The sequence below is a fragment of the Paralichthys olivaceus genome, chromosome 5 (assembly GCF_024713975.1).
Source record: "Paralichthys olivaceus isolate ysfri-2021 chromosome 5, ASM2471397v2, whole genome shotgun sequence".
NCBI lineage: Eukaryota > Metazoa > Chordata > Actinopteri > Pleuronectiformes > Paralichthyidae > Paralichthys > Paralichthys olivaceus.
Genome location: NC_091097.1, coordinates 3,346,959 through 3,373,213, shown reverse-complemented (window position 1 = coordinate 3,373,213; position 26,255 = coordinate 3,346,959). Strand labels below are relative to the sequence as shown.

Sequence of the window (26,255 nt, the reverse complement as noted above, 5' to 3'; positions counted from 1 at the left end):
AGGTTACAAGCATGCTTTTATTGATTACCCTGATTACCTGATTCTGCCCAGCTGTCGGATCACCAGCTGAGCCACTCCTCCCTGTTGTCCAGCAGTTGGCGCCCTAACCATACCCCACCGCCACATACCCCCACCGCCCGATTCAGGCCGGGATCCCGCCGGCCGCAAGCCCACCCCCCCCCCCCCTCCGCTGAGCGGGAGAGGAAGTCGGCCACGACCATCCGGGTACTCGGCCTGTGGATCACCTTGAAGTTGAATGGCTGCAAAGCCAGATACCAGCGAGTGATCCGCGCGTTGGCATCCTTCATGCGGTGGAGCCACTGGAGCGGGGCATGGTCCGACCAGAGGGTGAAAGGGCGCCCCAGGAGGTAATAGCGGAGGGCCCCGACCGCCCACCGAATGGCGAGGCACTCCTTTTCCACCGTACTGTAATTCTTCTCCCGCTGGACCAGCTTCCTGCTTATATACAGTACGGGGCAGTCGGTCCCCTCCACCTCCTGGGACAAAACAGCCCCCAGCCCACTGTTGGAGGCGTCCGTCTGCAGGACAAAAGGGAGAGAAAAGTTACGAGTATACAGCAGTGGCTTACCACAGAGGGCTAGCTTAACCCTCTCAAACGCCAGCTGACACTGCTCCGTCAACTGGACCGGATCTGAGGCACCCTTTCGGGTCAGGTCGGTCAGGGGGCTGGTCAGCTCCGAAAAGGCTGGAATAAATCGCCTGTAGTAACCGGCCAGACCCAAAAACCTCCTGACCTCTTTTTTCGTCTTGGGCGCCGGGCAGGCCGCAACCGCTGCGGTCTTCTCTACCTGCGGCCACACCTGTCCGCCCCCCAAGTGGTACCCCAGATACCGTACCTCCCTCCGTCCCACCGCACACTTCTTCGGGTTGGCCGTGAGCCCCGCCCGCCTCAGGGACTCGAGCACCGCCCCCACCTGCCGCATATGCTGCTCCCAGGTCTCACTATAAATGATCACATCATCTAAGTAGGCCGCAGCATATGCGAAGTGTGGCCGCAGAACCCGGTCCATGAGGCGTTGAAATGTTGCTGGGGCCCCGAACAACCCGAACGGAAGTGTGACAAACTGGTACAAACCGTACGGAGTGGAGAAGGCCGTTTTTTCCCTGGACTCTGGAGACAAGGGGATCTGCCAGTAGCCCTTGGTCAAATCCAGTGTCGTGAAAAAGCGAGCCGTGCCTAGCCGGTCCAGGAGTTCGTCGACCCGGGGCATTGGATAGGCATCAAATTTGGACACCGCATTCACCCTACGATAATCCACACAGAACCGTATTGACCCATCGGTCTTGCGCGCAAGCACCACGGGGCAACACCAGTCACTGTGGGATTCTTCTATTACCCCCATCTCCAGCATGGCCTGAAGCTCCGTCTGCACAATTTTCCCGCTTGTGCTCCGGCAAACGATAGGGCCGTGAACGCACCGTCACGCCCGTGGGGGTCTCTATGTGGTGGTGTATGAGCGTAGTGCGTCCTGGCAAGGGGGAGAACACATCGGCAAACCGCCGCTGCACCCTCGCAACCTCTGCTCTCTGGCTTGGCGAGAGATGGTCGTCATAACAGACCGGGGCAGAATAATCCGGTTTTGATACCTCCGGTCCCAACTCATCTCTCTCGATCACCGTGGTCGCCAGAGAAACAGAGGCCACCTCTCTCCACTTTTTAAGGAGGTTGAGGTGGTAGATCTGTGTTGCCCCACCCCTGTCAGACCGCACTACTTCATAGTCTACCTCCCCCACTCGTCGTGTGACCACAAAGGGCCCTTGCCACTTGGCGAGTAATTTGGAGCTAAAGGAGGGGAGCAATACAAGGACTTTATCTCCCGGATCAAATGTTCTTAGTTTCGTCCCTCTGTTATACAGGCGCTGCTGAGGTTGCTGGGCCTGGAGCAAATTCTCCCGTGATAATACCCCAAGTGAATGGAGTTTTGCTCGCAGGTCCAGCACGTACTGAATCTCGTTTTTAGAAGCGCTCAGACCCGTCTCCCAGTCTTCTTTTACCAGGTCCAAGACGCCCCGAGGTTTCCGGCCAAACAACAGTTCAAATGGGGAAAATCCTGTGGAGGACTGGGGAACCTCCCGCACTGCAAATAACAGAGGGTCTAACCATTTATCCCAATTACGGCTATCCTCGTGCACGAACTTACGAATCATGTTCTTTAGTGTCTTGTTAAACCGCTCCACCAGCCCGTCGGTCTGTGGGTGGTAAACACTAGTCCGGATTGAATGGACGCCCAGCAATTCATACAGCTCGCGTAGTGTACGTGACATAAAGGAGGTGCCCTGATCCGTCAGGATTTCTTTCGGAATCCCGACACGGGAGATGACATGAAACAGTGCCTGCGCCACGCTCTTCGCGGAGATGGTCCGCAGCGGCACTGCCTCGGGAGACTCCTGCTGCCTCTGCTAACTGCTAACTGCTAGCTCTGAGTGCGCGTGCCACACATGGCAGTTCAGCAGGTGCACCAGGTGCATCATGGGAGCATCATTAGTTCGTCGCCTTTTTAAATTTAAATATTCATGAAACTGGTCATTGCAAAGATTGTGATTAGTTGTCCTGATCAAATGAAACTTTTATAAGTGTGCGTATAATAACAAACACAAAATAAACTAAATGCACAGTTCGGCTGGGATGATGCGTCATCAATTACGTAAATACGTCAATTAGCGCAACGTGTGACGAGGCGTCGTAAGGAAAGTGGCTGCGCACAGTCAAAGCATGGATTCAACCTAAGAGCGAGCTGAAGAGAATAAAATCGCCCAAGATCATCTAAAGCATGGGTTCCCAACAGGCGGACCGCGGTCCGAACGGGACCCAGAAGCCTTTCTACACGGACACAGACCGATTATTACATTTTGACTGAGCGTCTCTATTTGAACTTTTCTTGCTGTTACGGTAGTGTTATTTTAACCTGCGCTGCTTTTCCGTCTTTACGGTAGTAAATGCTGACAGCACATGGTAGAGTTCACTTCTCTCACTGAACAAGAGAAAGTGGGAACAAAGAGAAAAGGAGTGTTAGAGCTGTGTAGGTGGTAATGTTGGTTGGGATTGTTTATATATGAAATATAGTTATATATTAATAATAAAGAAGAAAAGGGGAAACTCAAATTGCATCTTTTTATTTATGTTTTCTAAAATGTATTTTTGTTTCATTTCCCGAAAATTTTTGGGAAATGGGGATGCGTTGTCCATGTTTACTGTAGATATAGTCTTAATTACAGTAATTGATCTGTACTATGTGTACAACAAATTGAATGGCTGTTAGATGTACTAATACATTGTAAAAACTACAGCTTTCACCACCAGTGATACATGGAGCTGCCATCTTGGAGAGGGGGCAGGATACTGCATGTTAGACAAGCAGCAATGTTTTTCTGTAGATGCTAGTTCCCCATCTGGTGGACAAAATGGAAAACTAAATCACATCCGTGATTTACCTAAGCTCAGTCTACCAGATAACACTCCATCCATTCTGTGTACTGCTGTCAGCAAGATAGTGATTTAAAATGAAAATAAAAAACTTCAATAATACTTAATGTATCAGATTGGAGGTTTGGATAAGGACAGTGTTTGAATACTTGCATTTCATATACGGAATGCAGCAAGACTCGGATGTAAAGACATTTTGCCTAAGACACTGAATTTGGGGAAGTAATACTTCTTATAAAATCTCTCCACCTCAGACTTGTTCAGCTCACACGACTGGATGTTCGCTGTCACCAGAGAGGTTAAAGACCAATGAGGCACAGAGGGCTGAGGCACAAAGGTCAATATTTACTGTGAACTGCAGATGAACAATGACAGTCTCTTCATTTGGATGTAAGTTATCCATGTTTGACAAATATATCATCACCATTTATTCCACAGTTATGTATGAGGATGCGAGCCAGGGTAGCTTTAGATAAATAATACTGTGACTCTGGGACCAGAATTGAGCTTATTTGACAACATTATACATGTTATTGTTGTCACCGTTAAGTAGCAACATTTGGTATTTGACAAAATAGCAGAACTACTATGCTAAGTCAGGTTGTTTTGACTGAAGGATATTTTTGATATCATCACTGATATTTCATTCATGGTTCAACTCAGTTCTCCTGTGCAAAATTTAGAATTAATCTGAATCCGAAAACTTCTACAGTGTCATAGTTAAAAAGGAAATACAACAGCAATTGCATAAGATGAGAGCTAACAGTCAAATATTTGAAAGAATATTTTATTAATCTCTTATCTATACTGCTTATAGTTTAAGTGTCACAGAGTAATATTTTATTTAATAATTGAAATTCTTGTCTAAAATTGTGTTGCATATGTGAAATCTACACACAGTGACAACAAAGCATTTTGTTCCTCTTATTTTACTTCCCTTTTAAGCAACTTCTACTGACATACTGTAAGACTGCAAGTTACAGAAAGGTTATGTACAACACTGGAAAATCACTGTGTTAACTTCTCACCAAGACCTGACAGTTTTAAGGAACATCGTGTTTTTGCTGGCAGTGCTGCCTATTAAATATTATAGACAAATCATGTTGTATAGGCATGATCACACCTATCTGTCCTATAGTGTACTGGCTAAAATCTAAAGCTTTTACAGTTATACTGATTCAGAGAGGCTTTCTTGCTTTTACTTGAACTATCAGTTTGAAACAGGCTTTTAACTTGGCCTGTGGTGATGCTGGTTGCAGCATTCTCTCAGAAACGATGAAAAGAAAAGTAAAGCAGTCCCTGGAAGCTGGACCCTGGCCACACAACTCTGCAGTTTATTATTATTGAATGTATCCTGAGACCAAATCATACCAAATTCAACACTGCACTTCCTTGTCCCCATAAAGATGCACATACCAAGTGTGAAGCTGATAAGATGAAGGGTTCTCAAGATATGAATCCACATATAGAGTGTCATTTCTGGAATATACATTACATATACATAATTTGTCTTATTTTCTACTGTCTTTAAACTATAACAACTATTTTTCTTCAATTCTGATGATTGTATGACTTGTTTGTTTTGATTGTTGCCTTGTTAATCACTTTGTAATCAGAATTTTGATAAGTACTCTCTCTCTATATATATATTATGATTACCAATAATTAAACAATAGACAGAGCCCACTGTATCATCTGATGCTGTGATACAATCTTTTTTTTTTATTATGTCCTTGTCAGAGGCAAAACATCCTCTGATTTATTAGGAACCAATGATGGCGGCAGTTACAGAGCTGCTCCTAGAAACACTGGAGGATCTGGCACATGAAGAACTAAAAATCTTCAAATGGTTCCTGCAGCAGGCTGAAATCCTGGAAGGCTTCCCAGCTATACCAAAGAGCCATTTAGAGAAGGCAGACAGGCTGGACACACTGGACCTCATTGTGCACACATATAATGAGCACTCTATGGAGGTGACCATGAAAGTATTGACAAAGATCAACAGGAACGATCTTGTGCAGAGGTTATCCAGCATCAGCTCAGAATCAAAATGTAAGAAATAAAATACATTATGGAAAAAAAAATTTTAATATCAAATGAATGTCTTGGGTAATTTATTTGTCTCTTTATCTCTCAGTACATATGCATAATGTTGGAGAGATTTCAGAGAGCAGCAAAGCATCCTCCATTCGAGCGACGGCTGCATGTCTTCCTCACCCTCCCACCAACAGCAATCAGACTGGTAAAGCTACTCTCTTCTTTTGCTCTTAAACATATGAAAGAGGAATTACCAATGAGGCATTGATAACATTCTTTGGAAATCAAAAATCAATCAAGATGTCCCACAGCCACTTCCAAATGTGAAATGGTCTGGAGATGCCAGGCTAAGCTGCGGTTCTTAATCATCAGCAACTGCTACAGAAAACAGGAATTAGCCAAGGTCACCATGAAGAAATGAAGCAGGGGGGAAATAGTTTACCAAAAGTTAAAAAGTACAATAAACAACATACACATATCTCATTAAAGCCCGTCGTCTACTGGTAAAAAAAAAAAGCTAACATCTGCTAACGTGACTTTTGTCTGCAGTGGGAATGTGAATTAATTAATTTGACAGTGAGGTGACAGAGTGCCCAATGCATCCTTGACACCCAACATGATGCTTTACTGAAAACAGGAAATAACTGAGTCATGTCAGGAAGTGGTGACGCCAGTGTCTGGCTGGAGACGCTATCAGACGTACCAGGATGTCCTACATTGACTCTACTTACATATAAAGACCTGTTTTTACTTCAATAAACCTCGAGTTCTTTCTCAGGGAACATTTGGACAAGATGAAACCCTGCAATTAATGGTCAACCCATTTCCCCCCTAGACCACAGCTGCCTCTCCACAATATCGTCTTGGAGAGAAATGGGCACTCCGTTTTGCTTCCAGTTTATATCCTAAACATGCATGTATATGATATATAATGAAATATGATGGTTTTTAAATAGATAGATAGAATATATTTGTTTTAATATTTATTTTCCCTGCATGTTAAATAGATTTCCTGCTGCCACACCCTAAACCTCCACAACCCATGGCATTGTACCAGCACTCACTCCAATCACACCTCCAGAACAGATTTATGTGTGCACAAGAAGGATGGACTCAAAGAATGGATAAAAAACAGTTTGATGACATCTACATAGAGCTCTACATCACATATGGGAGCATAGTGAACATCAACACGCAGCATGAAGTCAGAAAAATTGAGATGGCAGTAAGAGAACCAGGGCAAATAGAGGAAGCGGTCCAACTCAACAATATCTTCAAACACCCTTCTGGAAAATCCTTACCTGTAAGAACAGTGCTGACCAATGGGATTGCAGGAATTGGCAAAACATTCCTTGTACACAAGTTCATTCTAGACTGGGCAGAAACAAGAGCAAATCAAGATGTGCACCTCATGTTCCCCCTCACATTCCGCCAGCTGAATTTGCTGAAGGGGAGGAGGTTATGTTTTGCTGAGCTTATTCACGAGTGTATCAGGGAAACCCAAGATATGAGGAAGAAGGATCTTAATGACATCTTCACAACGCTACAGGCTTCAGGAAACACCAACTACGACAAGAGTAATTTGAAACTTCTCTTTGTACTCGATGGTCTTGACGAAAGTCGACTTGGGCTCGACTTCACTGCTGACACAAACCCCTGCATTGATGTGACACAGTCAATGACAGTAGAAGTCCTGCTGACATGCCTCATCAAGGGGGAACTGCTGCCTTCTGCTCGCCTTTGGATAACCACACGCCCAGCAGCAGCCAATCAGATCCCTCTTGACTTTGTCGACATTATGACAGAGGTGAGAGGGTTCACTGACCCACAGAAAGAGGAGTACTTTAGGAAAAGGTTCAGGGAAGAGGAGCAATGTGGCAGAATCATCTCCCACGTCAAAGCATCCCGGAGCCTCCACATCATGTGTCACATTCCACTCTTCTGCTGGATCACTGCGGCAGTTCTGGAGGACTTGTTGAAAACCAGTGTGGGAGGAGAGCTGCCCAAGACCCTGACGGAGTTGTACACAGGGTTCTTGATGTTTCAGATCAGACAGACAAAGGAAAAGTATGGCACAGAGCAGAGCATTGCACACATGCATTCACTTGCAAAACTGGCATTTCACCAGCTGGAAAACAGGAACCTCATCTTTTATGAAAAAGATCTCAAAGAGAGCGGCATTGATTTTGAAAAAGCCTCAGTTTACTCTGGGGTGTTCACACAGATGTTTAAAAAAGAGCAGTTGTGGAGGAAGGACAAGGATGGGGATAAGATGTTCAGCTTTGTGCATCTGAGTATTCAGGAGTTTTTGGCTGCAGTTTATGTGGTACAGTCGGTCATTAACAAGAAGAAAAATGTAATGGTGCAACAACAGCTCAAGTTCCAAAACATGCAGAAGCTTTTTAGCAAACCGTCCATTGCCTCAATCCAAAAACTGGCAGTTGACAAAGCTTTAGAGAGTCCAGATGGACACCTCGACTTGTTCCTCCGCTTCCTTCTGGGTCTCTTCACTGAGGCCAATCAGAATAACCTACAAGAGCTGCTGAAACACTCAATGAGTACTTCAGAGGCCATTCAGGAAACAGTGCAGTACATTAAGGAAAAGATCGGAGAGAATCCATCTCCAGAGAGGTGCATCAACCTGTTTCACTGTTTGAATGAACTGCATGATCATTCTTTAGTGGAGGAGATCCAACATTACCTGAGCTCAGGAAGACTCCCCAGTAAAAGTCTGTCTCCTGCTCAGTGGTCAGCTCTGGTCTTCATCCTTCAGTCATCAGAAGAAGACAGAGATGAGTTTGACCTCAGGAAGTACTCTGCTTTACAGGAAGGTCTCCTGAGGCTGCTGCCAGCGGTCAGGAACTCTGTTGTGTTCTTGTAGGTGTAATCATACACATTTTAATTCAATTCATTTCTCATTAAAGAGAGTGATTTTTCAACATTCCTTTATCAGTTAACCTGTAACCCTTCTTCAGGCTGAGTGGCTGTAACCTGTCAGAGAGAAGCTGTGAGGCTCTGTCCTCAGTCCTCAGCTCCCACTCCTCCAGGCTGAGAGAGCTGGACCTGAGTAACAACGACCTGCAGGATTCAGGAGTGAAGCTGCTCTGTGGTGGACTGGAGAGTCCACACTGTAGACTGGAAACTCTCAGGTCAGCTCACTTCAACTTAACAACAACTTGAATGTCTCTTTTAAATGTATTATGTTTGTGCCTGCTTTAGTCTCTTTTGCAGCAAAAGCTAAACAGTTAGTTACCCAATGCCAGCATGGTGTAACTGTGTGTGTGTGTGTGTGTGTTTGTCTGAACAAAATAACTTAACAACAAATGGATGAATTTTCACCACACATGGAGGGACTGTTGCTTCGGAGGGTATGGATAACTGTTAGAGCTGAACTGTCTAGGTCAAGGTCGACAACAAATACGGTCTGAAAAACACATTCTCCAAGACATTCCTGCAAATAATAGCGAAAAACATGAAAGCTTATATTGATCAAAACATGATTTCTCCGTCATATGGTGTCAAATAATAAGCGTCATGAATACGTCCCCAAAAAGACAGACAATGACGATCACATAAAAAACCTAAAGCTTATATAAATTACTAAATGATTTATGATATTATAGGAATGACATCATCATGATGCCAGAGGGAAGTCAGAAAATGACATAATATACATATGATGCAGTATTGCATTAACTTTTACCACCACAAATTATATGGATTAACCAATTATCCATCATGGTATAGTTGACATCATCATATTATTTTAAAACAGCATTATTAAATTTAAAAAAAAATAGCATTGCCTGATAGGGGTATATACAGTGTGCACACAGACTGTGTCAGCCCTCTGATGCTTTTCATCTTAATACAGAAAATTATACACTAAGTGTGTATTTCTATGTCATCTCCAACCGATTGGAAGTTAAACTTTTGTGAGCAAATCTTGTTTGTGACTTGTCTGCAGGCTGAGTGGCTGTAACCTGTCAAGGAGAAGCTGTGAGGCTCTGTCCTCAGTCCTCAGCTCCCACTCCTCCAGGCTGAGAGAGCTGGACCTGAGTAACAACATCCTGCAGGATTCAGGAGTGAAGCTGCTCTGTGGTGGACTGAAGAGCTGCTGCTGTAAAACAGAAATGATCAGGTTGAGATCAATATAACTGCGAGTTTTGTGTCAGTTTGGAAATGCTGACCTTTTGGATTTATTTTCCTTGTGGTCCAGAACATGGCATTCTTAAAATTCTCCAACAGCTTGACTAAATGCATGTCCAATTATCCAGTGTGTGGCAAAAAGAATAAACAACTCTAAAGGTAGCATGACAACAAATCTGATTCTGGAAGGTGAATTTGCTGATTGCAAACTACCAGAAGCAGCCAGATTGAAAATCTGATGTCAATTTCCATTAGGAAATAAATTATTCATTCAGGATTTAAGAATATGAGTGACACTGCATCTCGTGTCTATCTATATACCTTTGTTATACGTTAAACTGCCTTTTTGGATAAATGTATTGAATTTTTATTTGTAATTTTTTTATGATGAATGATTCAGGTTAGGTATATGTAACCTGTCAGAGAGAAGCTGCGAGGCTCTGTCCTCAGTCCTCAGCTCCCACTCCTCCAGGCTGAGAGAGCTGGACCTGAGTAACAACGACCTGCAGGATTCAGGAGTGAAGCTGCTCTGTGGTGGACTGGAGAGTCCACACTGCAGACTGGAAACTCTCAGGTCAGGAATCTTCTCTTCAACTTTAATGCTTTATAATGCTTTATATTCATCTGCAGAACCATTGCATGGAAGAAATGACGATAGAAAATAAGTTACATGAGATAATAAACTAGTACTAAATTAAAGTGGCACAAAGTGTTCATGACAATGATAATAGGAATAAATAAAATGGAAGTAATATTGCACAACGTATTGGTATTATTTTCTCAGTGTTCATTTATTAGTGGTCCTTCCTGACATATATTTGGTAAGACTATGACTCTCCTGTGTGTGTGTGTGTGTGTGTGTGTGTGTGCATGTTTGTGCACGTTGGAATGAATGTATGACATGAAGCAACAGCAGATGTGATCATCACTGATGATTGTTCATGCTGATTTTCATGTTTTCATTCACTTGCATCCACGTTCAATCTTTAGGTGCGATTTCATTTTAAGCACAGTTTTTGTGTGTAGGTTGTCAGGCTGCCTGGTCACAGAGGAAGGTTGTGCTTCTCTGGCCTCCGCTCTGAGCTCTAACCCGTCCCATCTGAGGGAGCTGGACCTGAGCTACAATCCCCTGGGAGACTCAGGGCTGACGCCGCTCTTTGCCGGAGTGAAGGACCCACAGTGGAGACTAGACACTCTCAGGTTTGTAGAGCCGAAGTCTGCTCGAAGGCTGAAAATAACTGCTATTACTTGTTAAAAGAAAATACGATAAGTCTGCTGATTGTGTTTGTTTATCCTTCTAGTGTGGATCATACTGGCATGCACTTGTTGAAATCTGGACTGAGGAAGTGTAAGTGTGTATATGACTCGTAAATTTAAAGATTTAGTGTGATTCACTACTATGAGATCTCTGGGAAACAGATCTGGAGTCTGTGGGGCTCTCACTTTGATCTCTAACAGGGCGGAGGAGTATCACTGTGTCATCTTATCTTTGTTCTTGTTAGTTTTTTTTAACTGTGGCCATGTTTCTGGTGCGGTAAACACAATATCAGAAACACCTTTATTCTTATACTGCATAGAGTCAAATTTAATCAATTTGCAGGTCAGGATGCAGGGAGCTAAATGGTTCTGTTTCGTTCCCCCTGTCTCGATGCCTGCATCTGAACAGTTTCTTGTTTTGTCTCTCAGACGCATGTCCGCTCACCCTGGACCCAAACACCGCAAACCCATACCTCTGTCTGTCTGAGGACAACAGGACGGTGACGCTGGTGAAGGAAAAGCAGCCGTATCCTGATCACCCAGAGAGATTCAACGACTGGAAGCAGCTGCTGTGCACCGATGGCCTGACTGGCCGCTGTTACTGGGAGGTAATGAGGAAAGGGTGGGTGTCTGTTGGAGTGACTTACAGAGGAATCAGACGAAACGAAAAGGATTCCGACTGCTGCCTCGGTCTCAGTGACAAGTCATGGAGCTTGTACGGCTCCGGAGGCTTCTACTCTGCCTTCACCAACAACAGAGTCCATGGGAATCTATGCATCTGTGATCCTAGCTCTGTTTTGGAGAAAGTGGCAGTGTATTTGGACTGGCCTGCTGGCTCTGTGTCCTTCTACAGAGTCTCCTCTGACAAGCTGCTCCACCTCCACACCTTCAACTCCACATTCACTGAACCTCTCTACCCTATGTTCAGCTTGGAGCATATAAACAGGCTCGACTCCTCAGTGACTTTGTCAGATTTAGGAGGGAGAGTGGACCCTGTGGGCAAACAAGGTCCCAGAGGACAAGGAACACCTAAACAGGGAGTTTAAAATATGTTATGACATGGAATCATGAGTTAAATATTCAGTGCATGCTGCAACTAACTAAATACCACCTCAACTTACCCAAGTATGTAGGGAGCCAAAACCTGGAGGTGCAACATGGCGGACCCTGCTCCTGATGTAGATTAACTTTCATTCTAATTGTACACCATTATGAATATCATGCTTCACTTCTGCTGCTAAATCCTTCACATTGGACCTTTAAAAGGTAAGGCTGCCATTATCCCATATAGCACCCAGTTTACCTCATTTATCTGTTCGTGTATTTTTCTTTATCCTCTCTACATTAATACAATTTTATATTCTAAAGGTCCAGTGTGTAAGATTTAGGTCAGGGCTTTTCAAAGTGTTATGACAGAGTTCTTCAGGGGGGGCCACGATTGTGGTGATGAGTGTTAAAAAAGAAAATGTGATGTGTTAAAAAAAGCACAGATGTTTGAAATGTATTAATAAGATGTTCTAAAGGTACAGATGTTTGAATGTGTAAAAAAAGATGTTATAAAAGTACAGATGTTTGAAATGTGTAAAAATGTGTTCAACAACCCTGATTTAGGTGAAAGGGGACTATTGGCAGAAATTTAACGTAGAATAATCCTCATGATGTTTTCAATAGTTGTTTCATCTAAATCGTATGAATTGTAGTTTTCTTTAACCCAGAAAAGGCCCTTTATATTTAAATACTTTATATTTACATCCTGCTCTCTACGGAGGCCGCCATGTTTTTTACATTAGTCCAGACTGGACAAACTAAACACCTTTTGAGTTTTTATGACAACTGAAGTTATCACAGGTTCTTTTTCATGTTTGGAAGGAGAGGGTGATGTGAGGGGTGTTCAGCTGCAACATGAAATTTCAACACACGATATCACTAAATTCTACACACTGTACCTTAAAGAACATTGCTTTCCATTTCCCTTATGAGCTGGGTCCCAACAGGACCAAAGAAGTCAATCTTTACACCTCATAAATAATCAATAAATACTATAATTTCATAAAACATGTCATTTTACTTCTGGGGGAGGTTATGTTTTTGTCTGTGTTTGTTTGTGGGTAAACAGGATTACGTAACTACTGGACAGATTAACACATAACTAGGTGGAAGGATGAGTAATGGGTCAGGGGAGAATACATTATTATTTTGGTGTGGATGCAGATTGGAGGTTGTATTAAGGAATAGGATGTTTTTCAACACTTAGTTGAATTTTTTATTCATGGATCCAAATGAAAATAAAAATCAGGCTGTGGGAATACTCGGCCCACTCCGGGGAAGGACGGGAGGAGAGAAGGCGTTTCGTTCAGTCTTTTATTGCTCTCACAACTGAGCGTACACACTTCAATATACTTATAGCTGTGGCTTCGCGGGTCTTGCAATCCACACTCCGGTGATACACCCCGCCCGCCAAAGTATGTGCATCCGCTCCGCTTGTGTCTCGGGACGCCAGCCTACTACAAGAGACAGAACCAGGTTACAAGCATGCTTTTATTGATTGCCCTGATTACCTGATTCTGCCCAGCTGTCGGATCACCAGCTGAGCCACTCCTCCCTGTTGTCCAGCAGTTGGCGCCCTAACCATACCCCACCGCCACATACCCCCACCGCCCGACTCAGGCCGGGATCCCGCCGGCCGCAAGCCCACCCCCCCCCCCTCCGCCGAGCGGGAGAGGAAGTCGGCCACGACCATCCGGGTACTCGGCCTGTGGATCACCTTGAAGTTGAATGGCTGCAAAGCCAGATACCAGCGAGTGATACGCGCGTTGGCATCCTTCATGCGGTGGAGCCACTGGAGCGGGGCATGGTCCGACCAGAGGGTGAAAGGGCGCCCCAGGAGGTAATAGCGGAGGGCCCCGACCGCCCACCGAATGGCGAGGCACTCCTTTTCCACCGTACTGTAATTCTTCTCCCGCTGGACCAGCTTCCTGCTTATATACAGTACGGGGCAGTCGGTCCCCTCCACCTCCTGGGACAAAACAGCCCCCAGCCCACTGTTCGAGGCGTCCGTCTGCAGGACAAAAGGGAGAGAAAAGTTAGGCGTATACAGCAGTGGCTTACCACAGAGGGCTAGCTTAACCCTCTCAAACGCCAGCTGACACTGCTCCGTCCACTGGACCGGATCTGAGGCACCCTTTCGGGTCAGGTCGGTCAGGGGGTTGGTCAGCTCCGAAAAGGCTGGAATAAATCGCCTGTAGTAACCGGCCAGACCCAAAAACCTCCTGACCTCTTTTTTCGTCTTGGGCGCCGGGCAGGCCGCAACCGCTGCGGTCTTCTCTACCTGCGGCCGCACCTGTCCGCCCCCCAAGTGGTACCCCAGATACCGTACCTCCCTCCGTCCCACCGCACACTTCTTCGGGTTGGCCGTGAGCCCCGCCCGCCTCAGGGACTCGAGCACCGCCCCCACCTGCCGCATATGCTGCTCCCAGGTCTCACTATAAATGATCACATCATCTAAGTAGGCCGCAGCATATGCGAAGTGTGGCCGCAGAACCCGGTCCATGAGGCGTTGAAATGTTGCTGGGGCCCCGAACAACCCGAACGGAAGTGTGACAAACTGGTACAAACCGTACGGAGTGGAGAAGGCCGTTTTTTCCCTGGACTCTGGAGACAAGGGGATCTGCCAGTAGCCCTTGGTCAAATCCAGTGTCGTGAAAAAGCGAGCCGTGCCTAGCCGGTCCAGGAGTTCGTCGACCCGGGGCATTGGATAGGCATCAAATTTGGACACCGCATTCACCCTACGATAATCCACACAGAACCGTATTGACCCATCGGTCTTGCGCGCAAGCACCACGGGGCAACACCAGTCACTGTGGGATTCTTCTATTACCCCCATCTCCAGCATGGCCTGAAGCTCCGTCTGCACAATTTTCCCGCTTGTGCTCCGTCAAACGATAGGGCCGTGAACGCACCGTCACGCCCGTGGGGGTCTCTATGTGGTGGTGTATGAGCGTAGTGCGTCCTGGCAAGGGGGAGAACACATCGGCAAACCGCCACTGCACCCTCGCAACCTCTGCTCTCTGGCTTGGCGAGAGATGGTCGTCATAACAGACCGGGGCAGAATAATCCGGTTTTGATACCTCCGGTCTCAACTCATCTCTCTCGATCACCGTGGTCGCCAGAGAAACAGAGGCCACCTCTCTCCACTTTTTAAGGAGGTTGAGGTGGTAGATCTGTGTTGCCCCACCCCTGTCAGACCGCACTACTTCATAGTCTACCTCCCCCACTCGTCGTGTGACCACAAAGGGCCCTTGCCACTTGGCGAGTAATTTGGAGCTAGAGGAGGGGAGCAATACAAGGACTTTATCTCCCGGATCAAATTTTCTTAGTTTCGTCCCTCTGTTATACAGGCGCTGCTGAGGTTGCTGGGCCTGGAGCAAATTCTCCCGTGATAATACCCCAAGTGAATGGAGTTTTGCTCGCAGGTCCAGCACGTACTGAATCTCGTTTTTAGAAGCGCTCAGACCCGTCTCCCAGTCTTCTTTTACCAGGTCCAAGACGCCCCGAGGTTTCCGGCCAAACAACAGTTCAAATGGGGAAAATCCTGTGGAGGACTGGGGAACCTCCTGCACTGCAAATAACAGAGGGTCTAACCATTTATCCCAATTATGGCTATCCTCGTGCACGAACTTACGAATCATGTTCTTTAGTGTCTTGTTAAACCACTCCACCAGCCCGTCGGTCTGTGGGTGGTAAACACTAGTCCGGATTGAATGGACGCCCAGCAATTCATACAGCTCGCGTAGTGTACGTGACATAAAGGAGGTGCCCTGATCCGTCAGGATTTCTTTCGGAATCCCGACACGGGAGATGACATGAAACAGTGCCTGCGCCACGCTCTTCGCGGAGATGGTCCGCAGCGGCACTGCCTCGGGAGACTCCTGCTGCCTCTGCTAACTGCTAACTGCTAGCTCTGAGTGCGCGTGCCACACATGGCAGTTCAGCAGGTGCACCAGGTGCATCATGGGAGCATCATTAGTTCGTTGCCTTTTTAAATTTAAATATTCATGAAACTGGTCATTGCAAAGATTGTGATTAGTTGTCCTGATCAAATGAAACTTTTATAAGTGTGCGTATAATAACAAACACAAAATAAACTAAATGCACAGTTCGGCTGGGATGATGCGTCATCAATTACGTAAATACGTCAATTAGCGCAACGTGTGACGAGGCGTCGTAAGGAAAGTGGCTGCGCACAGTCAAAGCATGGATTCAACCTAAGAGCGAGCTGAAGAGAACAAAATCGCCCAAGATCATCTAAAGCATGGGTTCCCAACAGGCGGACCGCGGTCCGGACGGCACCCAGAAGCCTTTCTACACGGACACAGACCGATTATTACATTTTGACTGAGCGGTCTATTTGAACTTTTCTTGCAGTTACGGTAGTGTTATTTTAACCTGCGCTGCTTTTCCGTCTTTACGGTAGTAAATGCTGACAGCACATGGTAGAGTTCACTTCTCTCACTGAACAAGAGAAAAGGAGTGTTAGAGCTGTGTAGGTGGTAATGTTGGTTGGGATTGTTTATATATGAAATATAGTTATATATTAATAATAAAGAAGAAAAGGGGAAACTCCAATTGCATCTTTTTATTTATGTTTTCTAAAATGTATTTTTGTTTCATTTCCCGAAAATTTTTGGGAAATGGGGATGCGTTGTCCATGTTTACTGTAGATATAGTCTTAATTACAGTAATTGATCTGTACTATGTGTACAACAAATTTAATGGCTGTTAGATGTACTAATACATTGTAAAAACTACAGCTTTCACCACCAGTGATACATGGAGCTGCCATCTTGGAGAGGGGGCAGGATACTGCATGTTAGACAAGCAGCAATGTTTTTCTGTAGATGCTAGTTCCCCATCTGGTGGACAAAATGGAAAACTAAATCACATCCGTGATTTACCTAAGCTCAGTCTACCAGATAACACTCCCTTCATTCTGTGTACTGCTGTCAGCAAGATAGTGATTTAAAATGAAAATAAAAAAACTTCAATAATACTTAATGTATCAGATTGGAGGTTTGGATAAGGACAGTGTTTGAATATTTGCATTTCATATACGGAATGCAGCAAGACTCGGATGTAAAGACATTTTGCCTAAGACACTGAATTTGGGGAAGTAATACTTCTTAAAAAATCTCTCCACCTCAGACTTGTTCAGCTCACACGACTGGATGTTCGCTGTCACCAGAGAGGTTAAAGACCAATGAGGCACAAAGGTCAATATTTACTGTGAACTGCAGATGAACAATGACAATCTCTTCATTTGGATGTAAGTTATCCATGTTTGACATCATACATCATCACCATTTATTCCACAGTTATGTATGAGGATGCGAGCCAGGGTAGCTTTAGATAAATAATACTGTGACTCTGGGACCAGAATTGAGCTTATTTGACAACATTATACATGTTATTGTTGTCACCGTTAAGTTGCAACATTTGGTATTTGACAAAATAGCAGAACTACTATGCTAAGTCAGGTTGTTTTGACTGAAGGATATTTTTGATATCATCACTGATATTTCATTCATGGTTCAACTCAGTTCTCCTGTGCAAAATTTAGAGTTAATCTGAATCCGAAAACTTCTACAGTGTCATAGTTAAAAAGGAAATACAACAGCAATTGCATAAGATGAGCGCTAACAGTCAAATATTTGAAAGAATATTTTATTAATCTCTTATCTATACTGCTTATAGTTTAAGTGTCACAGAGTAATATTTTATTTAATAATTGAAATTCTTGTCTAAAATTGTGTTGCATATGTGAAATCTACACACAGTGACAACAAAGCATTTTGTTCCTCTTATTTTACTTCCCTTAAGCAACTTCTACTGACATACTGTAAGACTGCAAGTTACAGAAAGGTTATGTACAACACTGGAAAATCACTGTGTTAACTTCTCACCAAGACCTGACAGTTTTAAGGAACATCGTGTTTTTGCTGGCAGTGCTGCCTATTAAATATTATAGACAAATCATGTTGTATAGGCATGATCACACCTATCTGTCCTAGTGTACTGGCTAAAATCTAAAGCTTTTACAGTTATACTGATATCAGAGAGGCTTTCTTGCTTTTACTTGAACTATCAGTTTGAAACAGGCTTTTAACTTGGCCTGTGGTGATGCTGGTTGCAGCATTCTCTCAGAAACGATGAAAAGAAAAGTAAAGCAGTCCCTGGAAGCTGGACCCTGGCCACACAACTCTGCAGTTTATTATTATTGAATGTATCCTGAGACCAAATCATACCAAATTCAACACTGCACTTCCTTGTCCCCATAAAGATGCACATACCAAGTGTGAAGCTGATAAGATGAAGGGTTCTCAAGATATGAATACACATATAGAGTGTCATTTCTGGAATATACATTACATATACATAATTTGTCTTATTTTCTAATGTCTTTTAACTATAACAACTATTTTTCTTCAATTCTGATGATTGTATGACTTGTTTGTTTTGATTGTTGCCTTGTTAATCACTTTGTAATCAGAATTTTGATAAGTACTCTCTCTATATATATATTATGATTACCAATAATTAAACAATAGACAGAGCCCACTGTATCATCTGATGCTGTGATACAATCTTTTTTATTTTTTATCATGTCCTTGTCAGAGGCAAAACATCCTCTGATTTATTAGGAACCAATGATGGCGGCAGTTACAGAGCTGCTCCTAGAAACACTGGAGGATCTGGCACATGAAGAACTAAAAATCTTCAAATGGTTCCTGCAGCAGGCTGAAATCCTGGAAGGCTTCCCAGCTATACCAAAGAGCCATTTAGAGAAGGCAGACAGGCTGGACACACTGGACCTCATTGTGCACACATATAATGAGCACTCTATGGAGGTGACCATGAAAGTATTGACAAAGATCAACAGGAACGATCTTGTGCAGAGGTTATCCAGCATCAGCTCAGGATCAAAATGTAAGAAATAAAACACATTATGGAAAAAAAAAAATTAAATATCAAATGAATGTCTTGGGTACTTTATTTGTCTCTTTATCTCTCAGTACATATGCATAATGTTGGAGAGATTTCAGAGAGCAGCAAAGCATCCTCCATTCGAGCAACGGCTGCATGTCTTCCTCACCCTCCCACCAACAGCAATCAGACTGGTAAAGCTACTCTCTTCTTTTGCTCTTAAACATATGAAAGAGGAATTACCAATGAGGCATTGATAACATTCTTTGGAAATCAAAAAGCAATCAAGATGTCCCACAGCCACTTCCAAATGTGAAATGGTCTGGAGATGCCAGGCTAAGCTGCGGTTCTTAATCATCAGCAACTGCTACAGAAAACAGGAATTAGCCAAGGTCACCATGAAGAAATGAAGCAGGGGGGAAATAGTTTACCAAAAGTTAAAAAGTACAATAAACAACATACACATATCTCATTAAAGCCCGTCGTCTACTGGTAAAAAAAAAAAGCTAACATCTGCTAACGTGACTTTTGTCTGCAGTGGGAATGAGAATTAATTAATTTGACAGTGAGGTGACAGAGTGCCCAATGCATCCTTGACACCCAACATGATGCTTTACTGAAAACAGGAAATAACTGAGTCATGTCAGGAAGTGGTGACGCCAGTGTCTGGCTGGAGACGCTATCAGACGTACCAGGGTGTCCTACATTGACTCTACTTACATATAAAGACCTGTTTTTACTTCAATAAACCTCGAGTTCTTTCTCAGGGAACATTTGGACAAGATGAAACCCTGCAATTAATGGTCAACCCATTTCCCCCCTAGACCACAGCTGCCTCTCCACAATATCGTCTTGGAGAGAAATGGGCACTCCGTTTTGCTTCCAGTTTATATCCTAAACATGCATGTATATGATATATAATGAAATATGATGGTTTTTAAATAGATAGATAGAATATATTTGTTTTAATATTTATTTTCCCTGCATGTTAAATAGATTTCCTGCTGCCACACCCTAAACCTCCACAACCCATGGCATTGTACCAGCACTCACTCCAATCACACCTCCAGAACAGATTTATGTGTGCACAAGAAGGATGGACTCAAAGAATGGATAAAAAACAGTTTGATGACATCTACATAGAGCTCTACATCACATATGGGAGCATAGTGAACATCAACACGCAGCATGAAGTCAGAAAAATTGAGATGGCAGTAAGAGAACCAGGGCAAATAGAGGAAGCGGTCCAACTCAACAATATCTTCAAACACCCTTCTGGAAAATCCTTACCTGTAAGAACAGTGCTGACCAATGGGATTGCAGGAATTGGCAAAACATTCCTTGTACACAAGTTCATTCTAGACTGGGCAGAAACAAGAGCAAATCAAGATGTGCACCTCATGTTCCCCCTCACATTCCGCCAGCTGAATTTGCTGAAGGGGAGGAGGTTATGTTTTGCTGAGCTTATTCACGAGTGTATCAGGGAAACCCAAGATATGAGGAAGAAGGATCTCAATGACATCTTCACAACGCTACAGGCTTCAGGAAACACCAACTACGACAAGAGTAATTTGAAACTTCTCTTTGTACTCGATGGTCTTGACGAAAGTCGACTTGGGCTCGACTTCACTGCTGACACAAACCCCTGCATTGATGTGACACAGTCAATGACAGTAGAAGTCCTGCTGACATGCCTCATCAAGGGGGAACTGCTGCCTTCTGCTCGCCTTTGGATAACCACACGCCCAGCCGCAGCCAATCAGATCCCTCTTGACTTTGTCGACATTATGACAGAGGTGAGAGGGTTCACTGACCCACAGAAAGAGGAGTACTTTAGGAAAAGGTTCAGGGAAGAGGAGCAATGTGGCAGAATCATCTCCCACGTCAAAGCATCCCGGAGCCTCCACATCATGTGTCACATTCCACTCTTCTGCTGGATCACTGCGGCAGTTCTGGAGGACTTGTTGAAAACCAGTGTGGGAGGAGAGCTGCCCAAGACCCTGACGGAGTTGTACACAGGGTTCTTGATGTTTCAGATTAGACAGACAAAGGAAAAGTATGGCACAGAGCAGAGCATTGCACACATGCATTCACTTGCAAAACTGGCATTTCACCAGCTGGAAAACAGGAACCTCATCTTTTATGAAAAAGATCTCAAAGAGAGCGGCATTGATTTTGAAAAAGCCTCAGTTTACTCTGGGGTGTTCACACAGATGTTTAAAAAAGAGCAGTTGTGGAGGAAGGACAAGGATGGGGATAAGATGTTCAGCTTTGTGCATCTGAGTATTCAGGAGTTTTTGGCTGCAGTTTATGTGGTAAAGTCGGTCATTAACAAGAAGAAAAATGTAATGGTGCAACAACAGCTCAAGTTCCAAAACATGCAGAAGCTTTTTAGCAAACCGTCCATTGCCTCAATCCAAAAACTGGCAGTGGACAAAGCTTTAGAGAGTCCAGATGGACACCTCGACTTGTTCCTCCGCTTCCTTCTGGGTCTCTTCACTGAGGCCAATCAGAATAACCTACAAGAGCTGCTGAAACACTCAATGAGTACTTCAGAGGCCATTCAGGAAACAGTGCAGTACATTAAGGAAAAGATCGGAGAGAATCCATCTCCAGAGAGGTGCATCAACCTGTTTCACTGTTTGAATGAACTGCATGATCATTCTTTAGTGGAGGAGATCCAACATTACCTGAGCTCAGGAAGACTCCCCAGTAAAAGTCTGTCTCCTGCTCAGTGGTCAGCTCTGGTCTTCATCCTTCAGTCATCAGAAGAAGACAGAGATGAGTTTGACCTCAGGAAGTACTCTGCTTTACAGGAAGGTCTCCTGAGGCTGCTGCCAGCGGTCAGGAACTCTGTTGTGTTCTTGTAGGTGTAATATACACATTTTAATTCAATTAATTTCTCATTAAAGAGAGTGATTTTTCAACATTCCTTTATCAGTTAACCTGTAACCCTTCTTCAGGCTGAGTGGCTGTAACCTGTCAGAGAGAAGCTGTGAGGCTCTGTCCTCAGTCCTCAGCTCCCACTCCTCCAGGCTGAGAGAGCTGGACCTGAGTAACAACGACCTGCAGGATTCAGGAGTGAAGCTGCTCTGTGGTGGACTGGAGAGTCCACACTGTAGACTGGAAACTCTCAGGTCAGCTCACTTCAACTTAACAACTTGAATGTCTCTTTTAAATGAATTATGTTTGTGCCTGCTTTAGTCTCTTTTGCAGCAAAAGCTAAACAGTTAGTTACCCAATGCCAGCATGGTGTAACTGTGTGTGTGTGTCTGAACAAAATAACTTAACAACAAATGGATGAATTTTCACCACACATGGAGGGACTGTTGCTTCGGAGGGTATGGATAACTGTTAGAGCTGAACTGTCTAGGTCAAGGTCGACAACAAATACGGTCTGAAAAACACATTTTCTAGGACATTCCTGCAAATAATAGCGAAAAACACGAAAGCTTATATTGATCAAAACATGATTTCTCCGTCATATGGTGTCAAATAATAAGCGTCATGAATACGTCACCAAAAAGACAGACAATGACGATCACATAAAAAACCTAAAGCTTATATAAATTACTAAATGATTTATGATATTATAGGAATGACATCTTCATGATGTCAGAGGGAAGTCAGAAAATGACATAATATACATATGATGCAGTATTGCATTAACTTTAACCAATTATCCATCATGGTATAGATGACATCATCATATTATTTTAAAACAGCATTATTAAATTTAAAAAATAAATAGCATTGCCTGATAGGGGTATATACAGTGTGCACACAGACTGTGTCAGCCCTCTGATGCTTTTCATCTTAATACAGAAAATTATACACTAAGTGTGTATTTCTATGTCATCTCCAACCGATTTGAAGTTAAACTTTTGTGAGCAAATCTTGTTTGTGACTTGTCTGCAGGCTGACTGGCTGTAACCTTTCAGAGAGAAGCTGTGAGGCTCTGTCCTCAGTCCTCAGCTCCCACTCCTCCAGGCTGAGAGAGCTGGACCTGAGTAACAACATCCTGCAGGATTCAGGAGTGAAGCTGCTCTGTGGTGGACTGAAGAGCTGCTGCTGTAAAACAGAAATGATCAGGTTGAGATCAATATAACTGCAAGTTTTGTGTCAGTTTGGAAATGCTGACCTTTTGGATTTATTTTCCTTGTGGTCCAGAACATGGCATTCTTAAAATTCTCCAACAGCTTGACTAAATGCATGTCCAATTATCCAGTGTGTGGCAAAAAGAATAAACAACTCTAAAGCTAGCATGACAACAAATCTGATTCTGGAAGGTGAATTTGCTGATTGCAAACTACCAGAGGCAGCCAGATTGAAAATCTGATGTCAATTTCTATTAGGAAAATAAATTATTCATTCAGGATTTAAGAACATGAGTGACACTGCATCTCGTGTCTATCTATCTTTGTGATACGTTAAACTGCCTTTTTGGATAAATATATTGAATTTTTATTTGTAATTTTTTTATGATGAATGATTCAGGTTGGGTATATGTAACCTGTCAGAGAGAAGCTGTGAGGCTCTGTCCTCAGTCCTCAGCTCCCACTCCTCCAGGCTGAGAGAGCTGGACCTGAGTAACAACGACCTGCAGGATTCAGGAGTGAAGCTGCTCTGTGTTGGACTGAAGAGTCCACACTGCAGACTGGAAACTCTCAGGTCAGGAATCTTCTCTTCAACTTTAATGCTTTATAATGCTTTATATTCATCTGCAGAACCATTGCATGGAAGAAATGACGATAGAAAATAAGTTACATGAGATAATAAACTAGTACTAAACTAAAGTGGCACAAAGTGTTCATGACAATGATAATAGGAATAAATAAAATGGAAGTAATATTGCACAACGTATTGGTATTATTTTCTCAGTGTTCATTTATTAGTGGTCCTTCCTGACATATATTTGGTAAGACTATGACTCTCCTGTGTGTGTGTGTGTGTGTGTGTGTGTGTGTTTGTGTGTGCATGTTTGTGCACGTTGGAATGAATGTATGACATGAAGCAACAGCAGATGTGATCATCACTGATGATTGTTCATGCTGATTTTCATGTTTTCATTCACTTGCATCCACGTTCAATCTTTAGGTGCGATTTCATTTTAAGCACAGTTTTTCTGTGTAGGTTGTCAGGCTGCCTGGTCACAGAGGAAGGTTGTGCTTCTCTGGCCTCCGCTCTGAGCTCTAACCCGTCCCATCTGAGGGAGCTGGACCTGAGCTACAATCCCCTGGGAGACTCAGGGCTGACGCCGCTCTTTGCCGGAGTGAAGGACCCACAGTGGAGACTAGACACTCTCAGGTTTGTAGAGCCGAAGTCTGCTCGAAGGCTGAAAATAACTGCTATTGCTTGTTAAAAGAAAATACGATAAGTCTGCTGATTGTGTTTGTTTATCCTTCTAGTGTGGATCATACTGGCATGCACTTGTTGAAATCTGGACTGAGGAAGTGTAAGTGTGTATATGACTCGTAAATGTAAAGATTTAGTGTGATTCACTACTATGAGATCTCTGGGAAACAGATCTGGAGTCTGTGGGGCTCTCACTTTGATCTCTAACAGGGCGGAGGAGTATCACTGTGTCATCTTATCTTTGTTCTTGTTAGTTTTTTTTTAACTGTGGCCATGTTTCTGGTGCGGTAAACACAATATCAGAAACACCTTTATTCTTATACTGCATAGAGTCAAATTTAATCAATTTGCAGGTCAGGATGCAGGGAGCTAAATGGTTCTGTTTCGTTCCCCCTGTCTCGATGCCTGCATCTGAACAGTTTCTTGTTTTGTCTCTCAGACGCATGTCCGCTCACCCTGGACCCAAACACAGCAAACGCATACCTCTGTCTGTCTGAGGACAACAGGACGGTGACGCTGGTGAAGGAAAAGCAGCCGTATCCTGATCACCCAGAGAGATTCAACGACTGGAAGCAGCTGCTGTGCACCGATGGCCTGACTGGCCGCTGTTACTGGGAGGTAATGAGGAAAGGGTGGGTGTCTGTTGGAGTGACTTACAGAGGAATCAGACGAAAAGAAAAGGATTCCGACTGCTGCCTCGGTCTCAGTGACAAGTCATGGAGCTTGTACGGCTCCGGAGGCTTCTACTCTGCCTTCACCAACAACAGAGTCCATGGGAATCTATGCATCTGTGATCCTAGCTCTGTTTTGGAGAAAGTGGCAGTGTATTTGGACTGGCCTGCTGGCTCTGTGTCCTTCTACAGAGTCTCCTCTGACAAGCTGCTCCACCTCCACACCTTCAACCCCACATTCACTGAACCTCTCTACCCTATGTTCAGCTTGGAGCATATGATCAGGCTCGACTCCTCAGTGACTCTTTGTCAGATTTAGGAGGGAGAGTGGACCCTGTGGGCAAACAAGGTCCCAGAGGACAAGGAACACCTAAACAGGGAGTTTAAAATATGTTATGACATGGAATCATGAGTTAAATATTCAGTGCATGCTGCAACTAACTAAATACCACCTCAGCTTACCCAAGTATGTAGGGAGCCAAAACCTGGAGGTGCAACATGGCGGACCCTGCTCCTGATGTAGATTAACTTTCTTTAACTTCCCTTTATATTTAAATACTTTATATTTACATCCTGCTCTCTACGGAGGCCGCCATGTTATTTACATTAGTCCAGACTGGACAAACTAAACACCTTTTGAGTTTTTATGACAACTGAAGTTATCACAGGTTCTTTTTCATGTTTGGAAGGAGAGGGTGATGTGAGGTGTGTTCAGCTGCAACATGAAATTTCAACACTCGATATCACTAAATTCTACACACTGTACCTTAAAGAACATTGCTTTCCATTTCCCTTATGAGCTGGGTCCCAACAGGACCAAAGAAGTCAATCTTTACACCTCATAAATAATCAATAAATACTATAATTTCATAAAACATGTCATTTTACTTCTGGGGGAGGTTATGTTTTTGTCTGTGTTTGTTTGTGGGTAAGGATTACGCAACTACTGGACAGATTAACACATAACTAGGTGGAAGGATGAGGTATGGGTCAGGGGAGAATACATTATTATTTTGGTGTGGATGCAGATTGGAGGTTGTATTAAGGAATAGGATGTTTTTCAACACTTAGTTGAATTTTTTATTCATGGATCCAAATGAAAATAAAAATCAGGCATGTTTAGTGGACCGATATTTACAATTTGATGCAGATCCAAAGAAAAATCTGGATCTAATTTTAATAAGGGGCCTTGGTGGAGGTCTGTGCTCTCTGTCATTCTAGTTGACAAACTTTATGGAAACGAATCAAATGATTTTGATCAACAACAACCTGTTCTGAAGTCAGCGGTCCCGTATTTTAATGGTACATTATCAAGATAGTCACATGCACCTACATGAGCAAGTACACACCACACATACACT

At 43.8% G+C, this 26,255-nt stretch overlaps 2 protein-coding genes across 4 annotated transcripts; both read left to right on the top strand.

Moving 5' to 3' along the window:
• Positions 1-3,692: 3,692 nt before the first annotated feature.
• LOC109639929 (NACHT, LRR and PYD domains-containing protein 12-like) lies at positions 3,693-12,945 on the top strand. Its single transcript, XM_069525118.1, has 10 exons — positions 3,693-3,835; positions 5,186-5,497; positions 5,583-5,687; positions 6,490-8,359; positions 8,458-8,631; positions 9,450-9,623; positions 10,032-10,205; positions 10,658-10,831; positions 10,933-10,979; positions 11,318-12,945. Exons 2-10 carry the CDS (start codon positions 5,218-5,220, stop codon positions 11,932-11,934), a joined length of 3,615 nt encoding a protein of 1,204 aa, XP_069381219.1. The 5' UTR covers positions 3,693-3,835; positions 5,186-5,217; the 3' UTR covers positions 11,935-12,945.
• A 4,193-nt stretch (positions 12,946-17,138) lies between these two features.
• Positions 17,139-25,769, top strand: LOC109623732 (NACHT, LRR and PYD domains-containing protein 12-like). 3 transcript variants are annotated; one of them, XM_069525119.1, is made up of 10 exons: positions 17,139-17,210; positions 18,560-18,871; positions 18,958-19,062; positions 19,865-21,734; positions 21,832-22,005; positions 22,787-22,960; positions 23,366-23,539; positions 24,002-24,175; positions 24,277-24,323; positions 24,663-25,769. In XM_069525119.1, the coding sequence occupies exons 2-10, from the start codon at positions 18,592-18,594 to the stop codon at positions 25,211-25,213; spliced, it is 3,549 nt and encodes a 1,182-aa protein (XP_069381220.1). In that variant the 5' UTR covers positions 17,139-17,210; positions 18,560-18,591; the 3' UTR covers positions 25,214-25,769. The 3 variants fall into 3 exon arrangements, with proteins under 3 accessions (XP_069381220.1, XP_069381221.1, XP_069381222.1); XM_069525120.1 differs by lacking the exons at positions 22,787-22,960; positions 23,366-23,539; XM_069525121.1 differs by lacking the exons at positions 18,560-18,871; positions 18,958-19,062 and having other exon boundaries at positions 17,149-17,210.
• Positions 25,770-26,255: the final 486 nt, after the last annotated feature.

Excerpts from the sequence above, each read along its gene's own strand:
- LOC109623732 (XM_069525119.1), top strand. The coding sequence starts at position 18,592 with ATGATGGCGGCAGTTACAGAGCTGCTCCTAGAAACACTGGAGGATCTG. Across the intron at positions 19,063-19,864 it reads CACCAACAGCAATCAGACTG|ATTTCCTGCTGCCACACCCT; the intron begins GTAAAGCTACTC and ends CATGTTAAATAG. Across the intron at positions 23,540-24,001 it reads TGCAGACTGGAAACTCTCAG|GTTGTCAGGCTGCCTGGTCA; the intron begins GTCAGGAATCTT and ends TTTTCTGTGTAG.
- LOC109639929 (XM_069525118.1), top strand. The coding sequence starts at position 5,218 with ATGATGGCGGCAGTTACAGAGCTGCTCCTAGAAACACTGGAGGATCTG. Across the intron at positions 8,360-8,457 it reads AGGAACTCTGTTGTGTTCTT|GCTGAGTGGCTGTAACCTGT; the intron begins GTAGGTGTAATC and ends ACCCTTCTTCAG. Across the intron at positions 10,206-10,657 it reads TGCAGACTGGAAACTCTCAG|GTTGTCAGGCTGCCTGGTCA; the intron begins GTCAGGAATCTT and ends TTTTGTGTGTAG.